We start from the raw sequence: 18,842 nt of genomic DNA on the forward strand, positions 1-18,842 counted from the left end.
CAACACAAAACCCATATCCCAGGGCAGGGAGAAGTACTTTGAACCTTGCAACTTCAGAAGCATTTGTGATACAGGGGAAAGTTCCAAATGGGAAAATTGCCTGTAATTGATACTATCCTCCAAAACTCACTGAATATGCATCCTACTGCTGCCTGTATTATCTACAAAGGAACCCTGACTATTAAATATAGAGGGTGCTGCTTCAAGAGCATAGGCAAACGCTGCAGGTTTAATGTGTTTCCATCAGCCATATGCCTCTGAAAAGGAGGATGTGGGCCCCCCCACTCCAGGCAAGTGTTTGAGATATTGTGAAATGTTAGGAGACAATGGGGGCCCCCAAGACTCAAAGCCTGTTCCCACAGAGGGTGGCAGAGCAGGCAAAAAGAGGAGGAAAGCTCTGCAGCCTGGTAGTGGCCAGGGAAGCCTGGTTTGCAGAGCCCCACCACCAAAACCTGGCCCCACTGCCTGGGGAGTATCCTGCAAAAGGAACTCAATCTTTAAGCAGAACATACTTTTAATCTGTCAGAAGCAGGTGATCTTTGAGGAAATTTGAGCAATATATCTTTCTAGTGGAAAAGACGTAAAATTTCTCGAGGGGGAACTGGGGCAGGAGGCATGGTTGCATGCAATCAAATCATGTGATTGCAGCAAGTCAAGAGATCGGTGCTACCTGCAAAAAGCTATATTCATCTCCTATCTTGCCAAGCAGAAATTTCACCATTGATATTAAGGGACTACTTATTAAATCACTTTGTCAAAAAGATTGAAGCTGAATTCAGACTTTTATTACCATTGCATAATCAAATGGTAGGAAATGCTTGGTTCAGCTAGCTTTTATTATTATTATTAATTTATTTTATTTTTTTTTGAACAGGCAAGCCATTGTTAAATCTTCCTAATTCACTACAACACCTCCATTAGGCATCTGCCAAAAGCACCGTTTTTCCAGGTGTGCCCTCACCAAGGTGCACCAGCTGCCTCTCATCAGATGGTATGATGTTTCCCCCCACGGGCCTTGTTTTTATCTTGAAAACTTCCAGCAGACAGACAGAAATGCATAGAGCAGGAGAAACAATGCTCTGACCAGTTTAAGTCCCTAATAGTCTCATATTTCTGGATACAAATGTAATCATATTAGACAAGTTCCTATGGAAATTTATTCATTTGCCTTTATTATCCACCAAAGGAGATTTCACGAGGTTCTGGAAATCCAATAAACCTCCATTTATAAGTCATGGCTTGCAAATACTTAGTGATGTGCTCCACTGGGAAAAGCATATTACTATGTTAATGGACACACACTGGGCTTCCACGAGATTCGGAAGTTCTTTGTGAGTTTTTGTGGAGAAACAAGATAAGAGTATGTTATCATTTAAGAATGTCATTATTCCAGACCCTAATCTCTCATTAACCTGAGAATGCATTAAGTTAGAGTTGGTAACTTGCCTAATTCTTATTTTATATGCTGCAATCACTGGGCATGTTAAAAAAATACACAACTTTTCTGTTTCTCATTGTCCTTGGCAGTTATTTTTTTTTCTAAGTGTATAGTTTCATATTAACATAAAGATAATGTAATTGCTTTTTGTGCTTATAAGCATTACGTATAATGTGGAGCAAGAACAATGTAATCTGTCTCTTTTGTGTAAAACATCATTAAAATAGCTAGGAAAATGAAGGTTGGACAGTTTGGTGATAATACAAGCATAAGAAATATAGCCATTGATACGAACGCATCTGGCTATGCTTGAGAAGGCTAGCTAGCTGGATAATGATAGAAATCAACTTGCAGCACCACGGAAATAGTTAATAAACTTTGAAAAGTTATGCAAAACTAGAGTGCAAGAAGAGCAGAAGGCCGGAGAAAATTAGGCTGGGAAATGTAATGCAATATAGCAATAAAGAAAAGCTTATGCAATTCTGAATTACGCACTGTCACAGCACAGGGAGGTAATATTCCCTTTCTGTATGTCTTTAGTGGGCTGACAAGCAGTGTGCTGCATTCACTTGTGTGCTTCTGTAACAAAAATTAAAACAAAATAAAATTGAAATTACAGAGCCCCTTGACAAAAATGTTTGAGAATATTTTACTATATAATGTACTACTAAAACCAGTCAGTGGGGACAATTAAATGCGGCATAAAGCATGTCATTCTTTAATCTGCTTTTATGTTTTGATTAAGAATTGCAGATAGCAATGTGAAGGGTATTCTCAAAGCAAGGGGCATAATTGGCAAGATCCCTAGTAGTCATTAACTGAAGATTATACTTAAACTAAATACCCATCTGATTCAGAAGACAGAAATCTGTTGGGGCCATACAGCTCAGGTTCGGTGAAATATACTATATTTTTGCCTTTGAGGATGCCAAAAACTAAAAGAAAAATTTAAAATCTGCTTTCTTTTATGGAGCTAGTGAAAGAACTGCAGAACTGAATAATGTGTGACCTTCCTGGTACCCCTTGGAGCACACAGGTTACTACGTTGTGAATTAGCTGCAGTCTAGATATAATTCACTGGTGTCCAGTGTTAACAAAGAATTGAAACAGTCCAATCAATAAGAGACAAAAATATTTGTCAACATCTGGAAATCCCTTCTACTGATCAGCCGTTAGAGGCTGACAGTATTTCTTAGTAAGAGAAAGATGTCAACAAATGAGAAGAAAATGAGAAAACGGTAACAAAATGATTAATGTGCTGAAGAATTGATTAAGGAGGAAAGATTAAAAGACCTGAATATGTGAAGTCACTAAATGACAGCTCATATTTTATTATAGAAACAAAAGAAGGAGAAAAAAATGTTTGGAATAAATTAGTAAGAACCAAGAATGCATAAGCAATGGCAATGCAAGATGGACAAATCTAACAGGTAAACATACTTGTGCCCTGAGAACCTTTTGCAGCTTCCACCACTGTTCCTGCCACCACTCAGAATAAAAGTCAAGACAGGTTTTAGTGTTGGAAGGAACCGAAATTGAAAAGCAAGGAGGAAGCATGCATTTGAAACTGTGTTTTAAAAGAGAAGTGTTTTGCTCTGAAATGGGTACAGTATCATTTGTTTCCCATGTGTCCTATCACTGAAATACAAACAAACAAACAAACAAACAAACAAACCTTTCATGCCTCCATTTTCTCAGTTCCAAAATGGACTCAGTGGACTTAATTTCTTGATTCCTGTGGATGTTGTGACACCAAATTCAAGAACACGTATGGTCCAGCAAGCTAGAGTGGGGACAGGGATTTATTATATTAGTGGGGAGATGAGCTAAGATTATCAAGACATGAGGATAAGTGTATCTCTATCCTGGTTCTTAAAAATCATCTTGTTGAGCCAAATGTTTTTTTGGTCAAGTCCTTCAGCTGAAGAAAGATTTTCTGGGAAAGGAATGGCAAAACAACTGCAAGAAGAGAAACAGATACAGCACCACAGTGAATGGAAAAGTGAAAAGCAGAAAATCAAGGAAGAAAGAAGATGTAGGCAAACATTTGAAAAACTGCCCTGAATATGTTGCTGCCTCAAAAAGTCATTGGGGCAGCTTTGAGAGTTGGGAAAGGAAATTAGGGTGCTGTGGGAGCCACAAAGTGGCTGCTTTCCCGCTGCCAATGTTGCTTGTCCCAGAGCCGTGATCAGTTTATGGGGGTGGCTTTGCGAGGTGTTGAATTGCTTCATCAAGCTTCTGCACCGAGAGTTGGACATGCCCTAAATCCTGGGCTACGCACTGGGGAGCTGAAGTGTGTGGGAATAACACAGAAGTCTGCTGTGCTGAAAAATAATTTTAATGTGAATCAATTAAATACGAAATTTAATAGCTAATTAACTACATATGGAACTAAATGACATAACCATTACCACCTGGTCCTTTATTGACTGTTTTGATTGTGTACTCATTTTATATTATCAGAATACAGTAGGATCATATTCTGAAGATCCTTATTTGTATTTTTCAAGTTGTAAATGATGAAGGTGGCAGATTTCGGTGGCAGATGAGATTTGGGGCAGTGAGGAGAAGCAGAAAAAAATGGGGACAGAGAAATGAGTTCAACTATTGGACAAACTGAGTATTTTTGATGAAAAGAACAAAAATTAAATAGTTTGTAGGAGAGGTTCTAAGGCTTTTGTTGAGGCTGACTCTAGATTTGGTTGGACAGCAAGGTCTTTGGTTCAGGACCAGAGACAAGGGACAGAAACTGAAACACAGAAGGTGCAGACTGAACATCAGAAAACACTTTTTCCCTGTGTTGGTGACAGAGCACTGGCACAGGCTGCCCAGAGAGGCTGTGGGGTCTCCTCCTTGGAGGTCTCCAGAAGCCATCTGGACTTAGCCCTGGGCAGCCTGCTCTGAGTGTCCCTGCTGGAGCAGGTCTGGGACCAGTCGGCCTCCAGAGGGCCCTACCAGCCTCAGCACTGCTGAGACTGCTGTGAACACTGTTCCAGTTTGCATTCTGTTAACATTTTTAATGTCTTCTCTAGGAAAAAAAAAATATATATATATTTCTAACACCTCGTGCATATGGGTACATGGGGCTCCAGACAACCGTTTAATGATTTCACTAAATTAGAGATCTCTGTTCTCCGTTTTGTAATCTAAGATGAAATAAAACAGTGCTTTCACAATTATATATATATATATATATATATATATATATATATATTATTATTTTTTTCCAGATCTCTGGCAAATGAAATCTCCCTTGCCAGTCTGGCAGCTTCTCCCTGCTCTTGCATATTCCCTGGTTCCCTTTGGTTGCGCATCTTCCTTCTTACAGTTACTGGAGGAAAATAAGGGAGAGCAGAAATGGTATGTGCACCAGCAGCAGGCTGAAAAACTGCTGTTTGTGTTCAAGAGCTTGCAGAGGATGACAATTTTAGACAATCTGTGGAGCTTCCTACTTTCACAGTTGGAGGTGAGCAGAAGTGAAATTACTGTATAATTGCAATAAAGTCGTATTCACTTGCCAAAGATGGAAGGTACCAAATGTGACAGGATTTAGCATGATCTCAAAGAGATAGATATCAGATCTGTCACTTCTTCAGTGTGGCATTGCCTCAGCCTGTAACAATTTGTATTGCAGGAGCAGCTTGTTCAAACTCTTCTAGAGTTCTTTTGCTTCTTTGGCTGGCAGGAAAGTGTTTCTTTTTTTTTTTTTCTTTTTTCTTTTTTTTTTTTTCTTTTTTAATATATATCAGAGAACAGGATAAGAATGAGTACCCAGCTGGCACAGTGTGAATTTGCCAATCAAGCATGACTGTATCACTCACTTAAGACTAGCTAGAGGTGCCTGCAGACAGATAGCACAACTCAGACACTGAGACATGGCTTTTCTAGCTTAAAAAGAAAAAAAAAAGAAAAAAAAAAAAAAAAGAAAAAAAAAAAAAGGCATGTCTTTTATTCCAGGAGCCAGGAAAAAAAAATAAAAAATAAAAGCAACCCCAAACCCCATTAGGTTTACTTACAATCTGTCTGGACTTGCTAAAAGCTTTCATGTGATGCCGCATAGGGATTGCCTAGTTAAGCTGAAAGAACTAGGGAACTGAAACAACGCTGCAAATTCAGTTGGGAACTCGCTGCAAATGACTGCCCTGGAAGGGAACATGTAAAGTGGGAGAAGTTAGTCCTGCTGTTTCTTAAAGTTTGTTCTGGGACCCATAGTTTATATGTGCATGTGTTTTCATTAGCGTGAAAGCTGGTGCGCTCTGGTCACAAAGAGCTGGGCAGGACTGTCAATACAAAGGAGGTTCAGAACATCTTACAGAGATGACTACATAATCTTGAGAACTGGAATAACAGAAATGAGACGAAATTCAATAATGGAAAAGATAAGGTCATGCATTTAGACATTTATAAAAAGCATTTTTATTATGGACTGTAAATGACAGACAAAGAGAAGGAGTTGCCTGTATTAGTCACTCACAGTGTGACCCCAAACCATCAGTGTGATCTGGTCGTATAAAAAGCAAATTGCCTGTATGAAAAATGGTTATCTGGGGAGAGACTTCATCCACTGCAAAGACCGGCAATACTTTGTGAAAAGATTTTACATGTTTCATGTCAGCTGTGGGGAAGAAAGCTGAATTCAAGCTGTATCGAGCTGTCTGAGTTACAGGGGGAGACTAAGGAGCTTGCTGGTAGGCTTGGCAAGTCGAGAGTGGCTGTGGTTGCTGCCTGTACCCCTTTTACAGGTATAAGGCAAGGGACAGAGAAATGCCCAAACTGCAGCACTGTATGGCACAAGGACACATGGTTATGAACTGGTCTTGAATGTGTTCAGGCTGGGTGCTAGGAGGAGCTTTCTGACTCCTTGGGGGCAGTTTTGGTGCAGCCCTCCAGCAAGAAGTGCAGTAAAATATTGTGTGTAAGGCAAGATGGATCCAGTTGTGTCTATGGAAAGGGCTTTTTGGGGCATTTGCTCCAACCATAGCAAGGTACTAGCTTCACAACACAAGACCAGTGCCGGCCCCATGGCCTGATAATCCAAACGTTTTACCTGCCCAGTAGACTAGATGCAATATGCATCTGAGCAAGCTTTAAATAACCTTGCCAGTACACCCAGGCAGTCAAGGGAGAGCAGAGCAAGGCTTTGTGCAAGTGAATGCACCTTACCTTGCTGAGGAGTGGAGGTCTTCTGACATCTGGCACCACAACTCGCAAAAGGAGCAAGTAATTACAGAGAAACATTTACATGGCAGAGGCAGCCTGTGCTGAATTTCAGAGGCTGGAAGAAAAGTACTCTTTCAGTCTGGGTGATACAGGGCTTGCCTCCCCATCACCGTATTTGAAAGGACAACAACTGTGCCTGACCTCTCTGCCTACCCAAAGCTTGCTGCTGGATTTATGGCCTTATTCCCAACTGCTCCTGTTACCAGACTGCTCTCAGGGCTCATCGCTCAGGAGCTGTACCTTAAGGCAGGAAGGTGGCATGGGCTGAGGACACGGGCTGAGGACACGGGCAACCCTTCTTCCCCAAAAAGTGAGCAGTTTGCACTGTGGATGGAAAAACTTGCACAAAATGGAAGTGACAATGGGAAAACAAATCTCGCTGAATGTCCAGCTACCTCCTATGCTTTCCCTTCATAAAACTGGTGACAGCGATGCCAGACCTGACCAAACTTTCGGCCCACAGCAGGATGCCGAGGGGCTGCGCTCGGGATCCCTGCTGGTCCTCGGAGGGGGCTGCGGGTGGGTGGCTGGAAAGCCCCCGGCCGACAAAAGCGCCGGCTCGCCAAAGCCCCTGCCCTGCCGGCGAGCTCATTTCCTCGGATGCTCCCGGGTTTGTGCAAACGCTCCCCGGGCGTGCTGGGCTCCCGCACGCCCAAAACCCAGCCCCAGCTCCTGCGGCTCCCCCGGGAGCAGCGGCGGTGCGGTCGCCTTCCCCCTCGCCCCGCGGCCCATCGGGGGGCACGGAGCCGCCGGCGGGTGCCGGGGGAGGGGGCTGCCGTCACGTGTGCTCCTTCCTCCCCCTCCTCCTCCTCCTCCTCCTCCCTCTCCGCGGCGGCGGCAGCAGCCGGCAGGGCTCCGCTCCCTTTGTTGCAGCCGGAGGAGCAGCACAAAGGAGCGCGGCCGGGGCACGGCGCGGAGGCGGAGGAGGAGGAGGAGGAGGAGGAAGAGGAGGAAGAGGAGGAGGAGGCAGCAGCAGCAGCAGCAGCAGCAGCAGCAGAGGCGGGGAGGGGGGAGCTCCCTGCTCCCTGCGCCCCTCCCGGGCCAGCCCTGCCGGCTGCCGGCGGCGGCGGGGAGCTGGGGGGGAGCCGGCGGCGGCTGAGGCTCCGTGCGGCCGCCTCGGCGGGGATGCTGAAGGGGTGCCGGGGGCCGGCGGAGAAAGGACGGAGCCGCCCGGGCGGCGCCGCGGGCTCCGCTTGATGCTGCGGGCCTGCCGCCGCCATCCCGCTGCTCCCCGGCCGCCCCTCGCCATGGTGGCGAGCAGCCCGGCCGCCGCCCGGCCGCGACCCCCGCCGCGAGGGGGACCCCCGGGGAGAGGGAGAGGGGGGCCCCCCCTGGCGCTGTGCTACACCTCGGCCCTGCTGCTGCTCGCCCTCTCGGCGCTGCCCGCCGGCCGCGCATCCCACCCCCTGCCCGCCGCCGAGTGCCAGGGCGGCGGCAAGGGGAAAGGCATCAACTGCTCAGGTAAAGCCCACGCGGGGACGTGGGGAGGGGGGCACACAAAGCCGCCCCCCCCCGGCACCAGCCCCGCGGGTGGTGGCGAGAGGGGGACCGGCGGGAGGCAGCCCGGGGGGCGGCGACCCCATCCCCGTGCACACGGCTGGTGGGGCACCCATCCTGCCCTGCCCTTCGTGCTGGGCGAGGCTCAGACACGGGAAAACCCGGGGGGTGCTCCGCTTTGGGTCCCCCCCAGCGGTAGGGGGGTGTTTTATGTGTGTGTGGGAGAGGGTTACAGGGGTGTTTGGGGCTGGGCTCGGTGTAGGGGAGCTGGGCTGGCGCGGCGGCAGCGCATCTTCAGGGATACGGGCTTTGTAAAGTCAGCCGAAGTCAAGGCGTACACCGTAAAGTTTACGTTTTGTTGCAAACACCCCTTTTCCTCCTACAAACCGGCAAGGCGAATCCATTTTTCCCCGAAAAAAATAAAAATAAAAATAAAAATAAAAATAAAAATAAAATAAAATAAATCCCGGTGCTCGCCTCCCCGCCGCTCTTTATAAAACAATGGGCTGCGCACCCGGCGGGAGGGCGGCGGGGCACGCAGCTCTTCAGCCGTGCCTTCTCCAAGGTGATGAACATCCCCGGTCCCCGCTCCCAGCCCCGCTCCCATTGTCTGAAGCTGGGTGCGGAGGCAGCCGCCGCTCCGAGAGGTTCCCGGAGCCGGCCGGGAGGGGCTCTGAAAGTGCCCGGCAGCTCTCGGGGAAAGGGGGAGCAGCAGAGGGACCTTCCCCCTACCCCGGTCACATTTTATAATAGGGATAATATCACACTGCTACTAATATAATATTCACAGAGCAGCGCGCATCATCGCAAAATGGTTTTGCAATACAAAAATCGCACTGCTGGTCACTCTCCATAAGCTTATTTGTTCTTAATTTACCCAGGTTTGTCACCCACTGTATTAGTGTGTGATGCCACGGTGCTGCTGTTTTGCCTGAGTTTTTTATTGTTTGTACAAATACCACTTTTTATTAATATTTTTTTTTAAGAGAGTTTAATAGGTTAATGTGCCACTGGCATTAGAGGCTTACCCATCAGAGACATGTGGGTCATTAGAGCAGAGCATGTGCATAAATCAGGGAGATTAAACATGGAAGGCTGATGAAATATACGAGGAAGTTTCTAAGACAATGTGGAACGCACGGATGCCGCTATTTAGAAACCATTACTGAAAGAGGGCTTTCCAACGTGGGATTGGAAAACCGTGTGCTGTATCAAAGACAGTCGGAATGGCACAGTCAAGTGGAAAAAAGGCAGAAGCAAGTGTACATGCTGTATGCGTATGTACGGCAGGCACTAATTTTAGTGTAACTATAAAAATGGGGAAGAGAAATTGCATTTAAAAATACAGCAGTCAGATCCTGCCGCGTGGTAACTGCCTCATGCACAAATGCAGAGTTTCGGTTCTCAACATTAATTTTAAAGGGACTAATATCAACACATAATATCTGGGACAGATTTTCCCCTCACTTGCCTCTGGATGGCTTCATTAACTTTTACTGGAGAAGTTACTCCCCGCAAAGATGACTTTCCTGTATTTACACGTGGGGCCAGACATTGACATTAGCACCATTCTCAGTGGAGTGCTATCACATAGCTTGCTATTTATGCAGAAAGTTATCCTTACAAACTTCATCACTACCTTTTCTTCAAAAATGTAGACTCTCTAAATTAGTGTCCATACCCACAGAAGAACAATTTGTACTTTGCCCATTATTTTGATGTTTTAGTCTATATCAGTTTGGCTGACTGCCCTGGAACAGTTTCTTAAACTTTTAGGGATGACTCCTGAGGCTGTAACATTTTATAATCAGTCGATTATGTAGCTACCCTAATTTATTGTTAAATTTTTAGGAAATGTCAAACTCCTCTCCTTAATTCCTCCAGAGTATACTGATAAATAAAGAGTTTGCTGTAACAAAAGAACATCGCGAGGTGGACAACACAGGCAGATGACGTGAAAATCAAGACAGCTTTTTCAGCCTCAGTTCTTCCCCTTCTGCACAGGCAGTGCAGTTTAGTCTTTTGTTGAATTATTGTATAATTGCATCATTGCTGGCCAAGGAAAGATCATATAATCGAGTGATTAGAGCAGGAAGCAGAGAATAAAGACATAGCTGAAGTTAATTGATGATGTGGACTTGTATGCATTTGTTTGTCTGTCGATCCCTACTTTGCTAAGCTAGGAAAACTGAAATAGCTCTGTTTTACCTAGTATGTGGTAAAAAACAGAAGTTGGTATTTTTTTTTTCTGGAAAAGAGAATAGCCAACAAATTTTAAGGTTTATGTTTTAGAGGTGTTACCTTATTCCCAGCTTTACCTGAGGTCATCTTTTGTAGTACTCCTGCTACTCGCTGACTGTCTATAAGTAGGATGGAGTGATACTGTGATACTTGCACCCCCTCTCGGGTTATGAGCCAGCCTTGTCCTTAATAAAGAACTCCTGTGAACTGCAGGAGGATGTCAAAACATCCCGAGTGTGAAGGTAAGTTCAAAAGGTGGTTAGTTCATGAGCTGCAGAGGGGAATTCCCACATTGCATGTGGGAATGTTGAGTTTTAGTCCGGCTGAATCTCCCACGTGAGACACCCTCTGATCGTGTGGCAGACACAGAGGCTGCAATTTATTATAACTGCCCAAATGTGGAGAATTTCAGTGAGGGGTATGCAGGCTTGACAGGGTGGTTTTTTTTTTTTTTTTCGGTGCATTGGCTTGGATCTGGGCACCCGGTATTAATTAGCAGTGATATGTTTCTGTTGGTAAGCATTTCAGCTTGTTCCTCCTTCACGTGATCATGTATGCTTGTTTGGGATGATTTCACACGCCTCCTAGGAGTCTCATGGGCCATATGCTGCCCCCAGTTTCTTAAAGTCTCTTTGAGCAACGTGGGTGAAGATAATTTTATCTTAGCTTATTGAGAACTGAATGAGGTCAAGGAAAAATTAAGGACACTTACTCTTTCATTGAATTCATCTTCTGAGGAACATGAATGACTTTCTTTTGCACAACCATAACATCTCTCTAATAGCTCATAGATGGAAACAGATAGAAATTGCAGATTAGAGAGAGGGAAGGGAATGGGTAGACAAAGGAAAGTATCCATCCTGTGAATATGATGGCTGAGAATATGATGTGCTGTTTATTGAGCATAGAAGTATAAGCTGTCAAATAGGCTTGTACATTTTTGGACAGGACAGCAGAGAAAGCTATATAGGAGCCATCCTTTACCATACATACGTTACCTTAACTTTCAATATGCTTTAGAGAAATGGCTTCTGCCCTGAAGCAGTTCACAGAGTAAATTAGACAGAGAATGTGAAAATAGTAGAAAAAAAGAGAGGTGAAGCAGCGAACATGTTGAGCCAGCAGAAGTACGGCAAGCACCAGCAAAACTTGTGTGTTTTGATATTTTAAAATACAGTAGGATGAGAAAGGAGGGGTAGAAATCAGCAGTGGAATTGAATCATCTTAAGGCTGGGAAACAAAAAGGGGGTTCTGAGAAGGGATGGAAGTGGGGGTTATTGACTGGTACCTCAGAAGAAGGGAGTAAGGAAACACCATGAGAAAAGATACAAAGCTGAGAAAGGGAGCAAGTCACAAAGGATGGCAAGAATTAGCCATGTTGTATGTTCTTATTTTCGAAGCATGTTTGTGTTTGTGTGTGAACAGAGCTTTAGAGAAAGGAGAAGAGCAACAGGAGATGGCAGATTTCAATGCAGATAAGGCAGGAACATCCAGGAACATGATCATAATCCTGAGCAGTATAACAACAGAAGAGAAAAAAATCACACTAGTTGTTGATTTCTGCACGCCCTCAAAGAGGGAACACTGCATTTAAAGTATGGCTCCTGTCATCTGATCTCCAGACCCTGTAGCTGGAATCCCCAAGCTTATGTTAGCAGCAGAGGCACAGCATAGACAGTTCAAGAAAAAATATATATATATATGTTCAAGACTTGTCTGTGTACTACTTTGATGTGGTGTCTATAACATATTCATATATCTGCTTTAATTAAGGACCAGCAATGAAGAATATGTCATCTACAGTTTGTGTGTGGAGAGCTGGTGGTGCTCTCTAGTCCCTTGCTTCTTGTTCCCTGTGGAGATTATAGGAAATAACAAAAATGGAGGTCACAGACCTCAGACCAAAATAGTGTAATGCTTGGAATATCTTGCCTTGGTAGAAACCATCTCTGCTCAGACATGGCCCTTGCCTTTGCTACTTCTGCTTCCTTGCAAAAGGGTGTGTCAGTGACAGATAGAGACACTGAGAATTTTAAAAAGTATCTGCCAAAAACTAAATGAACAAGAAGCCAGTAAGGTTAGAAGCACAACATTTGGGGCACAACCTCTAAGTGTCTAAGCAGTTTCCTAGGGAGATGACTATTCCATCACCAGTGCAAGGGTTTCTGTCCTAGAAGCTCTAAGATATGTCAGCACTGAGGAGAAGGCACACTTTCAAAAATACTATCTACTATTATCAGCTAATTACAGTCTTATAGTTCAAACCAGGATAAAATGTCACTATTTTCTGGTGCATTGCCAATTAAGTATGAGCTTTTCATCTGAAAGCTTCGCTTTTTTTCCTAAGGATAAGGCAGAGTCTAAAGCAACTCACATTGGTACATCTACTCTGCAAGGTGAAGACTTCAGTGGTTTGGCCAAAATGAGTTTTGCATATGCTCTTTCTGAGTCTGGGCTTTTGTGCTGTCTGAAGCTTGAGCCCATCTCCTGTCCCCATGGTGCAAGGGAAGAGCTGGACAAGAGCATGAAGCTGCCTTGGCCCTGCCTGTGCCCCACCCACCTGGCACACGTGAAGATGGATGTGGGTGGCTGTAAACCTCAGGCACTGATAGTCATGGGAGCTTGGCCTCAGATTTGTGCCTAAGCTCAGCCAGAATCAGATGTGGCTTCAGGACTGGCTTTTATCTGTGTTTGTTTTGGTGTGTCATTCTAAAGTATACAAGGCCAAAAGAATTTGTGTTAATGGTAAGAAGCCAGGTTGGCAAGAATGTAAAAGCAGGTTGGGGGAACAGGTTCAGGTAAATTAGCATAACAGTTTTAAGAAATACATGTCTTGTTTGTTTGTTTGCATAGCTAAACTTGATCTAAAATGGTATACGCAACTTGAGTAATCAGTTATTTTTTCTAAGATACTATGACTTATGTTCCCACAGATGAATTATAACAGTCTAGCCAAGTAAACTGTGATATGTGTTTGTGCCAACTGAACTTCTGAAATAAATGATCTAGACTCAGTCAGGTTACATATCACTTTGAGAAACTATCATAAGGCATGAATATAAATCAGTCTTAAGTAAAAAGTAAAAACAATGATTAAAAAGAGAAATTAAAACTCAGACAGTAACATGCACATATCTGTTTCCCCTTAGTGTAATTATTTAGCCATGAAATGTCCTTGCAATGCAGATTCGTATGCTGATTAAAGAGTTGAAAGGTAATTAATGTGGAATTGAAAGTGTCAGAATAGCAGAAAATCATCTCATAACAGGTGTCACTCCATCATTTGCACTAGTGGGAACTGATGGCCTGATGGAGCAATTGAGGCTTGACTGAAGGGACTGGATAGGTTCCAATTTCTTTACTGTTTCTTGAAAAAAGGAAAAGAGGAGCTATGTTTGTCATGGCAAATATTGCCAAAAGAACCTTCTTCTTGTACTGAGATCTGTCACATAATTCGTGTTACAGGGAAAACAAAAAGTGTCTTTCTTAAGACCAATCTATTGCTGTTGATGTGAGGATAAGTGTTTTGTCCTTATGGCCTGATGGTGTTCTTCTAAAATTGGCAGTACGGCGGATAAAGTGAAGAGTTAATATTTACGTGGATGTGGAAGGAAGGGGAAAAAAAAAAAAAAAAAAAAAAAAAAGTATGAAGGCAGACAATCCAACAGATACTGACAAGAGCAATCCAACAGATACTGACAAGAGGCTTGATTCACCTTTTCCTTATAAAGCGATGGTCACATTCCACCAGTGATCAGTAAACTGAAAGTGCTCATGGCTTTTACAGCCAGTGGCCAGACGTTAGCATGTCCACAGAGAGGGTAGAAGCAGTAGTTTCCAGAATAACTACAGATGTAGCTTCTAGGGAAAAAAAAATGTTGAGCACCAGGGATGTTGAAAAAGGATCAATTTTTCTGATTCTAGATGACTGCTTATCCTTCCTGGTAAGTCCCTACAGATGCTATAGAACAAAAGTGGAGATGGAGGATGTGTTGGTATTTTTGAGATAAAATCCTGTCTTGTCATAAGCATTCAACAGTATCCAACAGAGATGAAGACAAAGGACGTTCTAAGTAAATTATTCTATATATAAATATATATAATATATATATCATAAGAATAGCTTAATAAATAAGAAAATTATAATTGTAATTATAATTAAAATTATCTGCTATAAACTAAATAATTCTCTCTAATCTAAATGTTGCAGTTTATTCTTGTGTCATCTTGAAATTCTAACAATTCAGAAATCCAGAGAAATACAGGAACGAAAAGAGGAAGGGTGTGAGAGAGTGGTGTTGTATTCTGTGGAGCTCCTTAGTGTGTAGAGAAGAGCATGTTGCACTAAATAAGTCCACAGTAAATTTCATTATACGAAACCATTTCTTGACAAAATGGTTTTTCTTTTTGTAATACTTTTCTTCCAGAAAAGGATAGGAAGATAGAGACAAAATCTGGTTAGGAGTAAGTTCAGCAATCAAAATTGCCATCTGATGAAATTAAAGTTTCCTGGAGAACCTCGTATCTGCTCCTTTGTCTTGATGAACAGCTACAACATATCTTTAGTTCCAATTTCCTTCACAGCTGGCTTCATGGGGCTTTGAGGGCAGAATTATTTCCTCTTGTATTATTAGGGAGATACATAGTAGCACCATTAGTTATTTAAATGTTTGGACTTCATTGCTCATATGTTCTTCAAATTGTTTGTTTGTTTATTTTAAAGAAAGAATGGCAGGTCTGTTTATTCTCTTTGAGATCCTTACCAAGGAATATTTGTCTTGTGTGAAGTTGGGAGCAAGACTCCAGTGAAACTCTTGGAGCCCCTGTCTGGGTGGCCAGAGACGTTCTCTTCTTCCTGGCCCTCTGATGTCCCCAGACCCAGCCGGGTAGGGGCTGGGAGACTGAGGAGGCGTTTGCCTAAATTTTGCAGAGGTGCATTTCTCTGTTCCGGATACCAAGTTAGTGGTACACTGATATCAAAGTTGCCGTAAAAAAGCCTTACTGGTCACAGTGTGTTTTTGTGAGGAGGCGGTGTTTAACTAGCAAATCAGGATTTATTTTAGGATAATTTAAATTCTAATTATAGTAGACAATTTCTAAGGGCTGAAAAGACAAGTCTTTTCTGGTAATAGATTATGTGTTACAGCAACAGTGTTTAAAGGATCTGGTTCAAAATAAAATTAAATCCTTGTAATGCCTCTTTTTTGACTTAGTATTATAAAAATAAATTTAGTTGCAATTACAGTCTCGAAACAGTCACATTATATAACGGTGTTCAAGCTGGCAGGATCCTCATCCACACTTCAAAAATAGTGTTAATTAAGACCAGCAGGAAAACATGCGAAAATGAAAGGGGAGAAAAACAAGAACAAGACAGAACTGTCAGTAAGTTTTCTGAAGGGGATTTTTTCTTTTCTGTAGCTGACATATCCTCCCTGTGTCAGCTTTTACCAGGCTGGGACCTTGCTATATACACCTCTAGATCTTCAAAAGGTGCAAACAGGCTGTGTGTTTTCCAGCCTTGTAGAGCATCCCGCTGGGCACAGCTGATGAAGAAGAGCAATGAGCTTGGCAAGCAAGCATGCAGGTGGTCAGGATGTGGAGCAGCTCTTCTTCAGTCTGGTCTGGAGGCAAAGCCTTGGTGGGCAGCCCCGTTTCAGCTACCTGGCCTGCTGGCTGGTGACAGCTGGGTTCCTCAAGGCAAGACCCTGGGAGTTCTCCTCTGCCTCACACCGACCTCATGGGACCAGCGTGAGAGCAGATGGAGGCAGCTGGGTGAGCCAGAGACCAGGCAAACTCCAGTTAATCTGCCCTTGAGTGCTGTAGTGTGAGACGAGCAAGAAATGCTTAACATTAGGAACTCCAACTGCTTCACCCCAGACCCAGCCCTTCTGATTTCCCAGACGGACACATTGCAGACCAGTTCCAGCAGCTTGCAATGTTCACCTACGGCCGGTCAAAACACTTGCTTCAGGTGTGCTTACCCCTAGTAAATCCTGTGACACAGTATCTGATGATGCAAGAAGTAGCACCCAGCCCACAATGAAACTGTGCTGTCACATCTACTTGCATATGACTATAGAAAACCTCATATAAACACACTTCAGCAGCAGGTGAGGAAGTGTTTCGTTGCCTAAACCTGGAGCATAGAGAAGTGTTTGTTGAACATTACAGCAGCTTGACTTGCTCTCCTATTCAGAGACTGGTTCACATATGGTTTCACACGTAACTACAAAGAATGAGTGATTAGATAAGCATCATTTGCAGAAGCTGCTGAATTTCCTCCAAAATTTTAGTACAAACAAGAATCTTCACAAACGCTGCATAAAAGTTTGAGATCTGGGCTAGCTCAAGGTGTCAGTGCATACGCAGAAAATGCCAAAAATAGACCAGGCATACAAAATGAGAGAATGCTTTTGAAAATGTAAGTTTTAATCTCTAAGGTGACTAAGCTACGAGGCCAAGATACAAAGTCAGTAGGTGGTTGGTGGAGACATCTCAAACAGTGTTTTCAACAGGTATTTCCATAAAAAGGTTGATACAAATTTGTCTGGATAGCAGTTTGTTGCTTTAAAACTTGGGGAAGCACTGATCTAATTAAATCTTTATGTTTTGCTAATTAGCATTGACTCTGATTGTGTGTGCCTTTCTCCGATCCCTCGGTGAGAGGCAGAGGTCAGGGCATTGTGCCAAGTGGGTTCTCCAGGGCAGAGGGGAGCAGCAAAACATCCTTTGAAAACATAAAGGGATCCCCCTGAGCCACAATGCCAGGTGTAGTGGTGGCAGATGAGTTGTTACTTTCCTGAAATATGGTGTTTTAGGATAGTTTTTCCTTCATCCTCCATTTCTCGTGGAAGTTTACTGTGAGTTTTGCAAGGCAGAGTTCCTTTTTCCTGTCTTGGTTGGGAGCATCATTTTGTGAAAGTATAATTTCAGGTTTATAAAAGTGAAAAATAAATAAGCAGGTTCAGGTTAAGGTTATAGAACAGTTTTCTCATGCAAAACATGGATTGAGAAGGCCATTTGTTTAATTGCATTTCATCTCTAGTTATCTGCAAAGCTTGTCCTTTTGTTTGCTTGTCCATATAGTTACGCCTACAAAGAATGCCTTTGTGAAAATAGGTGTATGTGCTTGAAATGTACAAAATCAGGTCTGAGATTTAAGAAATACTCTTTTTCTTGTCAAAAACTAGTGGCTGTGGTAGGTAGGAAACAAAAATTTTGGCTAGAAGAAGCAGAGAACAGCTGTCTTATTTTTTGTTTGTTTGTTTGTTTTTGCTAAAGAGAGAAGAGGTATATCATTATCTCAGTGCTCTTTGTTAAAATCCTGTCTGTAGTGTAGAAGAGTTATCCAGGTGAGAGAACACAACCTCCACATTTGCAAGTGATATTCACGCTGCTGGCTGAGCAAACAAAGAGGAACTGTGGAACCAGGCTCAGAATTTGAGTGTTTTGGGTGATTTATCTACCAGATGGTAAATGCAGTCCAACGTAAAAAATTAGTCTGGGAGCAAGGAATCAATCATCCAGCACACTGGTCAGGAAAGGGATTTGGGTGTTATAGCAGAAAAATTAATGAGCTGGCAATCCACTGCAGAGCGGCATTAAAACAAAAAGATACTACACTGTAATAAAAGAGTCCTCACACAGAAGACAAAAGAGATGAACGTAATGCTTTATTAGACACTTGATAAGCCTAATCTAAAGCAGTGTATTACAAAAATAAAAAAATAAAAATCCTAAATCATTCAAACATAATGATTAAATAGTTCAGTAGTGAAACCTGCAAATAAGAGTTAATGTAGGAACATGAAGTTTTTTACTGCCTTCACATTTGTTTCCCAAATACGTAGTCTGTTGTGTCAAAGGGATTACGTATTGGTATTCTATATTGCAGAAATGTATTTCTGTGCTATTTAAAGTCACAGTAAAATGCGTTCAGAATTATCTAAAAAAGATTATGTAAAAGGTACCAATACTACTTATAGAATAAGTATTTCTTTCTATAAACATCTTGAAAATAGGTCTCCAGCCTCTTTCAGTTACTTAAGCTACAAGAGTTCAGCATACTGACACTCGAACAACCAAAAGATCCCCATGACTTTTCTCTGATTTTTCATGAGGTGTCTTCAGCTAGAAGGACTGAGGAAAGGTGGTTCCTGTGTTCAGTTTCCACTTTTATTTACTTTATTTTATTTTATTTTATTTTATTTTATTTTATTTTATTTTATTTTATTTTATTTTATTTTATTTTATTTTATTTTATTTTATTTTATTTTATTTTATTTTATTTATTTATTTTTTTTTTAATTCAGGGGATTGGGTGTAAGTTAGGCATTTGGGGAGGTGATGCGATGTGCAGGCTTCTTCTGGGGGGATGAAGAGCAGCAGCAGGACCGAGCCTTGCTGCTGTGGGGCTTCTTGCCACAGGTGGATCCCATCTGAA

General features: G+C 42.8%; 1 protein-coding gene across 1 annotated transcript in view; it reads left to right on the forward strand.

The window, feature by feature from the left end:
• The first annotated feature begins 7,475 nt into the window (after nucleotides 1-7,475).
• The window catches only part of TMEFF1 (transmembrane protein with EGF like and two follistatin like domains 1), a 122,620-nt gene continuing 111,253 nt past the window's right edge, over nucleotides 7,476-18,842 (forward strand). The window contains exon 1 of the mRNA XM_082754437.1: nucleotides 7,476-8,119. Coding sequence (XP_082610563.1) covers nucleotides 7,855-8,119 — 265 coding nt within the window. The 5' untranslated portion in view covers nucleotides 7,476-7,854. The remainder of the gene's footprint in view (nucleotides 8,120-18,842) is intronic.

This window comes from Aythya marila, assembly GCF_965140915.1.
Source record: "Aythya marila genome assembly, chromosome: 2".
Taxonomy (NCBI): domain Eukaryota; kingdom Metazoa; phylum Chordata; class Aves; order Anseriformes; family Anatidae; genus Aythya; species Aythya marila.